This window comes from Elephantulus edwardii, unplaced genomic scaffold, assembly GCF_000299155.1.
Source record: "Elephantulus edwardii isolate Elephantulus edwardi_28Jun2011 unplaced genomic scaffold, EleEdw1.0 scaffold00026, whole genome shotgun sequence".
Classification (NCBI taxonomy): Eukaryota; Metazoa; Chordata; class Mammalia; order Macroscelidea; family Macroscelididae; genus Elephantulus; species Elephantulus edwardii.
Window position 1 is genome coordinate 22,587,264 of NW_006399776.1, and position 14,128 is coordinate 22,601,391.

General features: G+C 40.2%; 1 protein-coding gene across 1 annotated transcript in view; it reads right to left on the reverse strand.

Moving 5' to 3' along the window:
* SLC7A7 (solute carrier family 7 (amino acid transporter light chain, y+L system), member 7) overlaps nucleotides 1-14,128 on the reverse strand; it is a 49,133-nt gene that overhangs the window by 5,960 nt on the left and 29,045 nt on the right. Inside the window, exons 2-3 of the mRNA XM_006883127.1 lie at nucleotides 6,082-6,207; nucleotides 4,748-4,892 (exon numbers count right to left, since the gene is read on the reverse strand). Of these exons, the coding sequence (XP_006883189.1) occupies nucleotides 4,748-4,892; nucleotides 6,082-6,207 (271 nt within the window). The remainder of the gene's footprint in view (nucleotides 1-4,747; nucleotides 4,893-6,081; nucleotides 6,208-14,128) is intronic.

Sequence of the window (14,128 nt, forward strand, 5' to 3'; positions counted from 1 at the left end):
TGCAATTCATCTCTTGATTTCCTGGCTGCTGTTACCAAGAGTGTTGACTGTGGAGCCAAGTAAATTAAAACTGTTAACTATCTCAATCTCTTCACCTCATTATGCTGAGTGAAATATCTCAGCCACAAAAGGACAAATACTGCATAGTGCCACTGTTGTAAAACGGGACTGACATTGGGATTAAGGGGAGACTGAGAAAGAAGGGATAAATGTATGTATACTGCACTGAAACAGATGAGGGAGAAAACTGTTTGAAAGGGATATGTGATTAGGTATTATTGTCATGACAGGAGTCCAGAACGAAGGCTGCATAGTGGAGTGGCCTGCGGGGAGGGATTGTAAAACAATGAAAGAATTTTTCTTTTACTTTTCAAAGAGAAGAGAGAACTGGGGGAGGAGTAGGCAGGGATAAAAGTGCAAAAACGAGTGAATGGAAATCCAAAGTCTCTGTAAACGTTCATTAAAATTAATTTAAAAATATTTATAAAAAGAACAAATACTGTATAAGATCATTATTGCAGAAATAGAAAGATAACTAGTCAAATATATTTGAGGATCTGAGGGGAGGAGAAGAGGAACAGAGAGTTGTGGATGGGCAGGGGCATAATAATCACAGGGTCTAAAAATTTGATGGGTAGACAGAGGAGTAGGTAAAAGAAATGGGAAAGATTCAGAATGGAAAAACAATGTAAATGAACTTTGTAAACAAACCAGTATAAAATAAAAATTTTATTTAAAAAAATAAAAAGGTGAGCTCATAGCACAATACTTGCACAGGAAGATTGTTTTGTTGTTTTTCACATCACAAAATCTTGATGTCAGTATCGTACTCTAAAACTACTTACACTGGAACTTCTTGTTTTAAGGTTGGGAAATCCTAGCGGAAATTATGAAATCTAGCATCCCCAGAAAATAAATAGTAAAGTCACTAAGTAGGAAGAATAATGTCGGTTTCTGAACAAGCAACCTGGGAAACTTGTCCACCCCACCCCTTCCACAGTTTGAGAACCTTCTTTGTTGTCATAACTGATAGCCAAGGAAGATTGAGACACCTCAAAATTCCTCTAGCCCAATAAAGGCATCCCTGGCAAGAATACTGTCCCAAATAAATGAGGGACAAATAAATAATTCACCTCCTGTCCAGTAGGTGGAAGCACTACCCATGCTTGTATCATTATCTCTACTGAGGTTACAACTCTGGATATGTACCAAGTGTTATTTGGTATAAGCATTATTATTCTTTTTTTATTACTAATATTAATGAATGTTTACAGAGACTTTGGATTTCCATTCGTTCATTATTGCATTTTTCTCCCTGCCCACCCCTCCCCCCATTCGCTCTTTGAAGTTTAAAAAAAAAATTCTTTCATTGGTATAAAATCCCCACCCCCCAGTACACTCCACTATACAACCTTCATTCATGACGATAATACCCAATCATATATTGCTTTTAAACAGTTCTCTCCCTTATCTGTTTCAATGCAATATACATAATATATCCCATCTTTCTCAGTCTCACCTGAACCCTGATGCCAATCTCATTCTAAAACAGTGGCACTCTGCAATATTTGTCCTTTTGTGACTGAGATATTTCACTCAACATAATGTCCTCTAGGGTCACCCATTTTGAATAATATTGCATGAGTTCCTTGTTTTTCAATGCAGCATAGTATTCCATTGTGTGAATATACCACATCTTCTCTATCCATTCGTTTGTTAATGGACACTTAGGTTGTTTCCAACTCTTTGCTATTGTGAACAAAACCACAATAAACATGGGTGTGCATATATCTGCCTGAGTGGCAGTAATGGTTTCTTTAGGGTCCATTCCCAGCAGTGGAATTGTTGGGTCAAATGGTATTTCTATTTGCAACTTTTTGAGAGAGCACCATACAGCTTTCCATAGTGGTTGCACCATTTTACACTCCCACCAACAGTCAATAAGGGCTCCTGTTAGTCAGCAGTTGATGTTTGCTGCTCTGTTAAATTTAAGCATTATTATTCTTTTGAATTGTAGATTTACAAAAATTCCACTTGAAAATTTGCAGAAACTCCACTGTCTAGAATATTTTAGTCCCTAGATCAGAATTTTAAAGCTAGGAAAGGCCCTGGGGAATCATAACTTAAGCCTTCTCAACTAGATAGAGAAAGTATACAACCCTGACTTACATCTTTCCTAATTTTAACTATGTAGTATTCCCTTGCTCTGTTTGCACAATAGCCTCTTGGTCTAGGTGTAGATCTAGTTTTCACATGAGCACAATTAAGTGTTCTGAAATTCCCATTCTTTTCAGTATTAGCCATGATCTGTTATGATCCAGTCAAGAATGCCTTTGCATAGTCAATAACACACAAATAAACATTCTCTTGGTATTTTTTGCGTTCAGCCAGGAACTATCTGACATCAGCTATGATATCTGGGGTACTTCTTCTAAATCCAGCTTGAACATCTATGTACTATTCTAGCTGATTTTTAATAATATTCAGCAGTATTTTGCTTGCATGTGATATCAATGATGATGTTCAATAATTTCTATATTCTGTTGGATCATCTTTCTTGGGAATGGGAATAAACAAGATTCCCTTCCAGTGAATAAGGATGATGGAAGAATTGATGTCTTTGAATTGTGGTGTTAAAGAATATCCCAAGTGCAACAATGAATGACTGGAAACCCTAAGTGTCTGTAAACTTTCATTAAAATTAATAAAATAAAAAAAAGAATAGCCCATGGATTTCCAAAAGAACAAACAGATACAATATGTAGAAGGTGCAGCCAGAGTGCTCTTTGGAAACAAAAATAATAAAGCTTCATCTCACATACTTTGGGCATGTTGCTAAGAGAGGCTATTCCTCAGAGAGGGGCATCATGCGTGGAAAGGTGGAGAGATGGTGAAGAGGAAGACCCTCAACCAGGTGGACTGATACAGGATAGGATAGGGCTCATATATGTCATTCATAGGGTCACTATGAGTTATACTTGGCTCAACAGCACCTGACAACAATGACTAGATAGGGAGCTCTGGCAGCTTGGTGGTAAGAAGTTGCACTGCCAACCTAAAAGCACTCAGTTCAAATCCCCTAGCTGCTCCATAGAAGAAAGATGGGCAATCTCCTCCCTTGTGATTTACTACCTCTGAAACCCTGCTAGAGGGTAGGCTATGAGTTGGTTCTAACTGATTGTACGCAACAACAATAACTAGATAAGGAAGCAGCAAAGAGGGAGTCACCCAGCTAATCCATGGAGAGATAGACTCCAGGCCCTTGACTTCCATTGGATGATCTTTTCACTCTAAATGACGACAGAATAACTTAGAGAGGCACAGGCAAGGTAATATATTTGAATCACTGAAACAATACCACAATGTTTAGTTTTAGGAAGAACTTTAACAGGAAGTTTTCTAGAAATCTATAGCTCAGAGTTTGAGATAAGTGTAAGAAAAAGACCTATCAAGGAAGATCTATAAAAAGGCATGTACACAAAACAACTATGAGATATCATCTCACCCCAGTAAGAATAGTAAAAATTAACAGAACAACAAATGCTGACGAGGTTGTGGAGAAACCAGAACACTTATTCATGTTGGTGGAAGTGGAAAATGATGCAACCATTGTGAAAGGCGGTGTGGTGCTTTCTCAAAAAATTGCAAATAGAGATACCATTTGACCCAGCAATTCCACTACTGGGAATATACCCCAAAGAGACCATAACCACCACCCAGGCAGATATATGCACACCCATGTTTATTGTGGCTTTGTTCACAATAGCAAGGAGTTGGAAACAACCTACACACCATCAACAAATGAATGGATAGAGAAGCTGTGGTATATTCACACAATGGAACACTATGCTGCATTGAAAAACAAGGAACTTATGAAATATTATTCAAAATGGGTGACCCTGGAGGACACAGTTCTGAGTGAAATATCTCAATCACAAAGGGACAAATACTGCATGGTGTCACTGTTGTAAAACAGGACTGACATTGGGGTTGGAGGGACACTGAGAAAGATTGGACAAATAATATATACTGCATTGAAACAGATGAGGGAGAAAACTGTTTAAAAGGAATATGTGATTAGGTGTTATTGTCATGACAGGAGTCTAGAGCGAAGGCTGCATAGTGGAGTGGGCCTGGGGGGGAGGGATTGTAAAACAATGAAAGAATTTTTCTTTTACTTTTCAAAGAGAAGAGTGTATTGGGCAGGGAGAGGTGGGCAAGGAGCAAAGTGCAACAATGAATGAATGGAAATCCAAAGTCTCTGTAAATTTTCATTGAAATTAATTTTAAAATTTTAGAAAAAATAAAAGTCATTATAAAAAATAAAAAAGGCATGTACAATCTAGAAGTAAATCTATAATTTTTTAAAAGGTTTTCTCTGGTGGCCTAGTGTTAAGAGGCTGTACTATAATACCAAAGACACTCAGTTCAAGGCCACCAGCTGCTCCATGGGAGAAAGATGGACAATCTCTTCCCATTAGGTTAACTGCCTCTAAAAACCCGCTGGAGAGTCAGCAATGGGTTGGTTCTGACACTACAGTACCCAACAAAAACAACAACTCACAAGAAGGTTTATATCTCAGCTCTGTTGCTGTGTGATCAGGGAGTAATTACTTCTGTAACATGTCAGGATCATCTATTTAAATGAGACCGATAAAATAGACCTCAATGCAGTTGTGATATGCTGGTTGGCATATAAGTGATATTGATCATCATTGTTGTGCTAAGTTGATAGTGAAGGGCCTACCTCTCAGGATTCTTGATTTCTTCAGTGACATAGTTGAGCGTATCCCAGCCTGAGTAGGAGAACAGAGCCGAGTACAGGGCCAGAGCAACATCACCCATTTTATTTGATGAGCCCTTAAAAGAATCCTCAAAATTAGTCGAGCCTCCTGGAACCCAGAAAACATTGAAAGGCAGAAAGATTAGTGGCTCACCTTCCAACTTCAAGACAATCCAGCAAAATGTAGAAAAATACAGTAATAACAGTAGATAAGTGGCTTAGAACACTTTCCCAGGACATACCAGTGTATGTTACCAGGGAAGGAATAGGAACAAGTAATACATCTGTAGAGATGACCTGTTTGCCTAAGCAGTTTTTAAAAAATCACCAGGAAGCAGAAGGACCCAAGCACATGAGTGATAGTCTCCATCCTACTCCCTGCCTGACTTCTCTCCTCTTTCTAAGACAGAACTGATATGGGCTAGAGAAAGAGCAGGACTCAATGTTTACAAGTCAAAAGAATATCTGTCAGATAGGTGTTCAAACCTGAAAAATGAAGTGGAACAAGAAGTTAAATCTCTTCCCTTGCCCACTCACAAGCACAGGGTTCAGCAGTCAATGAAACCCAACCCCAAGAGCAGGACTGTGAGGCCTTTTGCCCAGATCAGTCTCCTTTGAGAGGCAACAAGCTTAGTAGTTAAATGACAGGTTTGGGGGTTAATCTACCTGGATACAAACTTCATCTCCTCCCTTACTCAGGATTTGGGCAAATTATTTAACCCTGCAACCTTAGTTTCCTCACTTATGTTGTTACATGCCGTGGAGCTGGAAATGACTCACAGGTCACCCTCTAGCAGGTTCTTAGAAGCGATGCATCACATAGGAGGAGGTTGCCTATCTTTCTTCCTTGGAGCAGCTGGTGAATTAGAACAGCTTACCTTTGGGGTGTGAGCCCCTCTCCTTACCAGACCTACCCTGCTTGCATATAAAACAGGAATAATAATAGTACCTACTTGGCCATGTAGCCAGGAGGGACCAGTCTGTAGAGAAGGATATCATGGTTGGAAGGGGTGAGGGATAGCATAGGGGAGGAAGACCTCGAATGAGATGGATTGACACAGTAATTGAGGTAATAAGGGTAAGTGTTCCAGAGACAGTGAGATTGGCTCAGGATAGGGCAGGCTTCAGAGCTAGTGTGCATAGGGTCCCTATGAGTCATGGTCAACTCAAGGGCACATAACAACAACAAAAGCCACCAAATTAGGTTACTGTGAAAATTAAATGAGATTGTATATAAAAAGCATTTAGAAAAATGTGATTCATTGTAAATGGCAGCTGTTATCATTATGATTTCTTACCCGTGGCAAGTCTAACAATGCCTGCGATGATGACCGCGATCAGGGCCAATACTTTAGCATAGGTGGATAGATCTTGTACTCGGGTTCCCCACTTGACATAGGCACAGTTAATGAAGGTTAAGAGACCTGAAAGAAAAAAAGTATTGGTTGTTAACTGACCTTATCACACAGAGGGCATTATACTCCCAAGCAATTTTTCCAGTACCAGCCATGAAAATAGGCCCTTTGATCAAAAACATGGTTGGAGTTCAGGTTCTGATGTGCTCTATTACTGGAAATCTTTTTCAGACAATATCCTCGTAAGTATCATTCAAAGGCACCTGTTGAATGATTGTGTACATAATACCAACACCATCCCTCCCAGTGCTTTGTATGGGAAACATAAAATAAGGTGATTATAATCTGTTTGCACACAAACCAAAACCTACTGCCATCAAGTTAATTCTCATTCAAGACAACCCTTTATTGGTTTCTGAAGTTGGCAATACTTATTGGAGGAAACTGTCCATCTAACTCCTGCCAAGTAGTCCTGCCAAGATGAATGTGAACCACAAACTTTTCAGTAAGCAGCCCAACATGTAAGACACTACTTCAAAAGGGCCTTTGTATATACAAAAGTGCACCTAAATTCCCAGTCCCATTAGTGAGAGGCAATTGGTATACATACAGGATTAGTGCTGTGCTGTAGATCAAAGCCTTCAATACTGATTTTAAAAAAATATTGATTACATAGTAACATCAGCAAAACTAAAATTCTCACCACTAGACTAACAGGCAACATCATGACATATGGAGAAAAGACTGAAATTGTCAACAATTTATTTAGTCCACAAGCACACTCCTGGTATCAGCAGTCAGAAAATGGGAAGGATCTGGGTGTAAAGGCAGGGTAATGATGGACAGGGTACAATGGTGATTAATTTTATAAAACACAATGCATTAGAATCACTGAAACACAATGTGAATAAAGAATAGTGTGAAACACAATGTATATGAACTTTGTAAGCATACCAATTAAAAAAAACAAAGCAAACAAACAAAAAAGAAATCAAAATATGTGTTGCACTGGAGAAATCTGTTGTCAAGGACATCACCAAAGTTCTAAAGACCAAGGATGTCACTTTAAAGACTCAGGCATGCCTGATCCAAGTTAGACAATGAAGGATGAAGGAAGAATTGAGCCCTTTGAATTGTGGTATTGGTGAAGAGTATGGAGTAAAGTTCTAAAGACCAAGGATGTCACTTTAAAGACTCAGGCAGGCCTGATCCAAGTTAGACAATGAAGGATGAAGGAAGAATTGAGCCTTTTGAATTGTGGTATTGGTGAAGAGTATGGAGTAGACTGTGAACTGCCAAAAGAACAACCAACCTGTCTTGAAGGAAGTGCAACCAAAGTGCTTCTGAGTGGCAGGAATGGTCAGATGGCATCTCTACCTTTGGGTATATTTTCAGGAGGAGCATCAAGGAGTCTACAGACCTTGGAGAGTGACATCATGCTGGGTAAGGTAGAGCGGTCATCAAAAGAGATTTAAGGAGATGGACTGACACAGTGACAGTCACAATGAACTTGAGAGCATGGCAGAGATGAGGATGGTGGCAGGCAGGGAAGGTTCAGATCTGTCGTCATGGATTCACTATGAGTCTTGGTCCACTTGATGGCGTCTAACAACCCCACCAGAGCTGCATACTGGCTACTGGCTATGGAAAGTCAGTCACGGTCTCTTCCCTTCTCTGGACACACGCTCTGGGATGCAACATGCTGATTCAGAGTTGTTACTGCTGAGTTTTAACCTTGATGAGTCCTGTTGTGATTTATCCAATTTCTGGGCCAAGAGGTCAGAACATGTGGCCAAGGATTAGGATCAAGGCCAGACTTCCTGTCCACTCAGTGCCTGCCAACTCAGCTGCTAGTTTTCATGCTTGGAAAGATTCTCAAAGCTAAGTGAAGGGCCTTGCAGAATGGGAAAGGGAAATGTCTTCAGGATAAACAATGCAGAAGTAAGAGCCACAAACAGACCTCAAATCTTTCTACCATAGAGTAAAAGGCAGCCCTTTGAATCTGAGTAACGTTTATGGATCACCTTTCAGGAAATCAAAAGACATATTGCATTTGGAAAATCTGTTCTCAAGGACCTCTCCAAAGTTCTGAAGAGAAATGATGTCAATTTGAAGACTAAGGTGCACCTGCTCCAAACTATAATCTTTTCAATTACTTGCTATGCAGCTGAAAGTTGGACAATGAATAAGAATGACAAAAGAAATGGAGAAGGGTGATGAATATCCCCTGGGCTGTCAAAGTACAAATATGATTTGAAAAGGTACAGCCAGGATGCTCCTTGGAGTCTAGGACAGTGAAACGTTGTCTCACATACTTTGGGCATGATGTTAGGATAGGCCAGTCCTTGGAAAAGGACTTCATTCTTGGAATTATGGAGGGTCAGCAAAGGAGGGGAAGACTTTCAAGGAAATGAATTGAGATAGTGATTGTAATGGTAGACTCAAATGTCAGAGATGGCAGGGCTCTGATCAACTGTTCCTAAGGTTGCTGTGAGTCATAGCTGACTCAAGGGCCCTTAACAACAACAGTGTTAGGGAAAAGGTTCTTAACCAAGGGCCATGATCTTCACAAGCCTCTGAAATTCTTTGCCAAGTGCTATGTCCATGTGAGTGTATGCATCAGAACCTCAAAGAAATCTATGTCTCCAGAAAACTCAAGAGGGGCCCACACAAGCTGTGAGGTTGACCAATAGCCCCAGGAAGAAAGTCAGAAGAAATAATTCTGAAATTCAGCATAATGTTCTTTGCTTCTATCTACCCCCTCAAGCAGTAAGGAAACACATTGCAACATATTCTCCCCACTGGTGGCAGAATGAATCACTTCATTGCTCTATAAAAGACTTCTTCCAGGAACTCTAGAGAAGGTCAGAGTCACTCTGTCTCACCAAAAGAGAAAACAGCAGCCCAGTCCTTGGCTTGCCTGCTTTAGGCCGCCAATAAATTAAGTCCTCTCTGTCTTATTAGAGTCCTACTAGTAACCAGTGACTCCCAGTGCCTTTTTTGCTGCGTTCTGGTCTCAACACACTTTGACCAGACATTACTTCTTCCTGTGAAGTAGGAGAGACCAGCCTCTCAGAGCAGCTGTTGCACCTTCTAGCTCTAAATCTCTTTTATGCCGTCATCATCTACTCAGTATAAGGAATGTTGGTGGTGTACTTATAATGAACTGTGCTGAGTATTTTCAGGGGTTTGAATGCACTAATGGCTCCTTCAAAGAAAGATAAGCAGTCTTCTCCGGTTGTAATTTATAGCTTTTGAAACTCAATAGAGTTTAAAAAAGCTATGAATTAGCATCAACTCAGTAGCCATAAACTTGAGTTTTTATTCTACTCAAGTAAAACATCAAATATCTTTTCTGCCCTTCCACCAAAAAAAAAGGCATTCCATGTAAGTATATGTATTTTTCAAAGAGAATCCATAGTTTGCATCAGAATCTCAAAGAGATCCATGTCCTATACAGTCACTCGCCTTTCTGTTTTATAAACAAGCCAATAAACAATCAAATCTTATCACAGAGCTGGGTCAAAATGTACCCTAGCTGTAAGTCAACATGATAGTAAGTTAATAATTTAAGACACACGTGTTCGGTCCCAGTCCCCACTAAATGACCACAGAATGTGTGTCTTGCTCTCCATAAATCTTTTGATTCACCTCAGTCACCTAGACTTTATTCCTCACTGGCCTTCTGCTGGCAGCTATCCAACAACCTTCATACCTTCTCCCCATATTGTGACCTTTACCACTTCCTGTATAGACTCTAAAAGCCAGATTTCTGATGAGAAACAACAAAGACAACTGAGGCTCCCATATTCACAGGGCAATACCCGTACTATCCACCGTCACTAAGTCATTTTGCTACCCATAGCAACCCTCTATCTGGTTTTTCAGGCTTTTAAATTTTCACCAGAGGACACTGCCCATTTTTCTCTTGTACACTAGCTGGTCGATTTGAACTGCAAATTTTTCATTCTTTCAATTAGCAGCCAAAAGCATAAATCACTACGCCACCAGTGTTCTACCAGAGCTTTGCAAGGGAATGAGTCTCTAATACAAATTCTTAGGAAGCCCTCAGGGGAACCATGGATCACAACACCAAATTGGAATAAGCTTAAGGGACTAGATCTGGTTCAGAATCTAAGTTGAGAGCTTGTGCCACTGGCTGGTCCTGCTCCCAGCTCTGTGGAGAGATATGGATATCCACCCGCCAGTACTTCTCCTATCTTCATTCCTGAGCCTTATTCCTCAACTACTGAGTCACATCATGCCTTAATCTGTTCTCTGTATTCAGCGCTGAGGACTCATTTTGAATGAAGTGGGTCCTGTAGACAGAAAGAATTGTCAGAAGAGAACTTCCTCTAAGGCCTCTCAGCTGACTGTGGGCGTAGAAAACGGCTATGGTCAGCAGCACTGCTGACAAGGCTCTTTCTCCCCAGTCTGGGTGGATACAGCTACTCAGCTTCCTCATAGTCCAGCCAAGTATGACTCTTTGGAAGTCAGCTAACCTCCTGCTTCAGAGGCATGGACAGGAGGAGACCATTTTTTAAAATTCTAAGGAGACAACTGCAAAGTTAACTTCAGGGCAAAGACTCTCTACCTTTCCATCTCTGGGGACAATTCAATCCCCACCTAGTACAGGCCGAGTCCACGTCAGGAAGGCCAAGGAATCAACTTTGCTCTTGACTCACGTGTAGTTCCATTTCCAACAACAGGGAGAGGAAGGAGAAACTGTGAGGCAAAGTCACTTCTATAATTACCTAAAAGAAGATCCTGAGTGGATCTTCAAGGCCAGCCTACACAGGGTGTCCTGGAACAAGAGGCTAGTACAACACTAAGTCACAGAATCAGCTTTCAAAAGAAAAGAATGAAAATACTGGGCTAAATTAATCCAGAACAGAACAAAGCATGTAGGCTCACTCTGGATCAGATGCTCAGGTTTTACTTAGATTGTTGTTGTTGTTGTTGATTGCCTTTGAGTCAAGCACAACTCATAGCAACCCTGTGAACAAAAGGCCTGAAGCCCCTTTACCACTATCAACATTTATCAAAGTTCATAGAGTTTTGGAAACATGTTGTTTAGGAAGTGGGTGATGTCTAAACTAAATAGTCCTTTACATCAATTTGACAATTCTCCCAGCACCATTAGTATAATATGTAAACCTTAGGCTTTAATCGACTTTCTCCTTCACATTCCCATGAACTAATTATTCAATCTCTGTATTTTTTGTAAGGGAACTCCAGTGGTTTAGTGGTAAGGAATTGTGGCATCAACCCATAGTTTGGTGTTGTTATTGTTATGTGACATCAAGTCACTACGACTCATAGCAACCATATGAACAATTATTCTCAACCTTGCCCTGTTCCTGAGCCAACTCCACTCTCTCAGACACACCTGGCCACACTATGATAGTCACTGTATCAATCCATCTCAACCAGGGTCTTCCTCATTTGTGTTGACCCTCTACTCTTCCAAACATGATATCCTTCTTCAAGGGTTAGTCCCTCCCATCAACATGGCCAAAATATATGAGACAGAGTTTCAAAATCCTTGCTTTCGAGGAGCAAAATTGTTTTACCTTCTCCAAGATAGATCTGTGCTCTTTGCAGCCCATTGTATGCTCAATACTCTTCTCCAGCACCACAACTCAAAGGCATCAATTCTTCTGTCTTCCTCAGCCATTGTCCAGCTTTCAGATGCACAGAAAGCAACTGACAAGACCATAGCCTGGATCAGGCACACTTTAGTCTCTAGACAGACATCATTGCTCTTTAGCACTCTATAGAGATCCTTGACAGCAGATTTTTTGCAATGCAACCCGCCTTTTGATTTAATGATTGCTGGTGCCAAGAGTGTTGATTGTGGATCCAAGCAAGATGAAATTATTAACAATCCTAATCTTTTCTCCATCTATCATGATACTGCCTATTGGCCTGGTGGTGAGGATCTTTGTTTTCTTGATGTTGAGATGCAATCCATATGAAGACTGCAATATTTGACTTCTGCAGCAAATGCCTCAAGTCCTCCTCAGTTTCAGAGAGCAAGGTTGTGTCATCTACATAATGCAGCTGTTAATGAGTATGCCTCCATCCTGATGCCACATTCTTCTTCATAAAGTTCAGCCTCCTGAATAATCTGTTCTGCATACAGATGGAAGAATTATGGAGAAATGATACATTCCTGGCACAGTATGTATTTGATTTTGTTCCTCTGCTCTATCTGGACAACAGCTTCCTGGTAAGCATAGGTTTCACATGAGCACTCTTCTCCAGGTTAGCCACAATTTTGTTGTAATCCACACAGTCAAATGCCTTTGCACAGGCAATAAAACACAAATAGGCATTCTTCTGGTTCTCTATACTTTCAGCCATGATCTATGTAATAGCAGCAATGACATCTCTAGTGCCATGGCCTCTTCACAACTTCTGTCTACCCAGGAGTGACTGGAACCTATGACATCACATTAGGGGTTAGTTAGAAGCCTCATGGGGTGGGGGGTGCGGGGGGAAGAGGTATGGAAGAGCAATGCTTAACTGCCAAATTGATCTGTCAGTTTCTTTTTTTTTTTTTTTTTATCTGTACAAAAGTTTGTCAGTTCAACTCAGGTTGTTATTTCCATTGATTTTGAAGGGCAGTGAAAAGTTTTTTTTTTTTTTTTTTTTTGATCTGTCAGTTTCTATGTTGGAGAAGTTTCTTTGCATGTTGCTGTTCTAGAAATGTATACAATTACTTGTCTATCTTTTGCTCTTCCCTGTCTGTCAGAAACAGGGCTTCTAAATTAAGACCGACTAGGAAGAAGAATTACCCATCCAGTTCTGAAATAACAGGCCTGGTGGCTTTGTGGTAAGGAATTATACTGCCAAACCAAAGGTATATGTTTTAAATCTGCCAGCTGCTCCATGGGAGAAAGATGAGTGATCTTCTCCTGTGCAATTTACTGCCTCTGAAAACCCACTGGAAGGTGAGCTATGAGTCCATTCTGACTAGACAGTGCACAACAACAACAACATCATATTTTCATAGGTAAATCATCCCATTTCTTAAAAGATCTATAGTTCTTCCTTCCATTAAGACACCTTTCTTGAAATATCTACCTAGAGTTCCTAGATCTCTCCTCTGACTTATTTTTGTTGCTTTAAGCCATCAAGGTGCTCTGGTGGCATCATGGCTAAGGTATTCAGAGGATCAGCAGGCAGAATCCACCAGCAGCTCTGTAGGGAAAAGATGACTTAGTCTAATTCCATGAAGACCTATTGGCTTGAAAACAGAATGGGGCGGGGGCCACCCAGTATGGGTAGTTGACTCTGGCTTACAGGTTTGCTGTGAGCCAGAATTGACTCAATGCCAGTGGATTTTTAAGCCTTTAGGTTTTTGGTAATTTGTTACAGCAGCCATAAAGAACAAATATTCAACAAAACATTTTCATAGTCTTCCTGTTCTTCAAGCAGTCAAAGATGCCTGGAGGTGATTCCATGGTCTCAAGTGATGATAAATTATAATGTATATTTTCTATTTGTCTGCACTTGATTACTTAACAGTTAATGTAATCCTCTTGACCTTGCTTCTTTGTTCGTCTAATTACATTTATTGAACCCTTTCCAGGCTAGTAATCTTTCTGTAGATTAAAAAGTGTAAAGAGAAACAGAACTTAACTTCTGTCTTTCCGCTTTCTCTCTGTAAATTATTAATAATGGAATTAATTGCCCCCAGAATATGCAGCCCATACCTTGCTACTCTGAGAATTCCTGTCCTTAGTCATTTCTTCAAGTCTTAGTTCATACTGGACATTGACCTTTAAGACACACTTCTCATAACTCTGGACCACACCTATATCTAATCCTTATTTGATCACTTCCCCCCAACTCTTGCTTATCTTGTTTCTAAAAACCTAAACCCTCAAAAATCTATTTATTCAGTCACATTGGTTTCTTCAAGTGAGTCTTCTTTACTAACTAAATAAGAATATTCTTAACTGTCTTATCAGAATTTCATCTG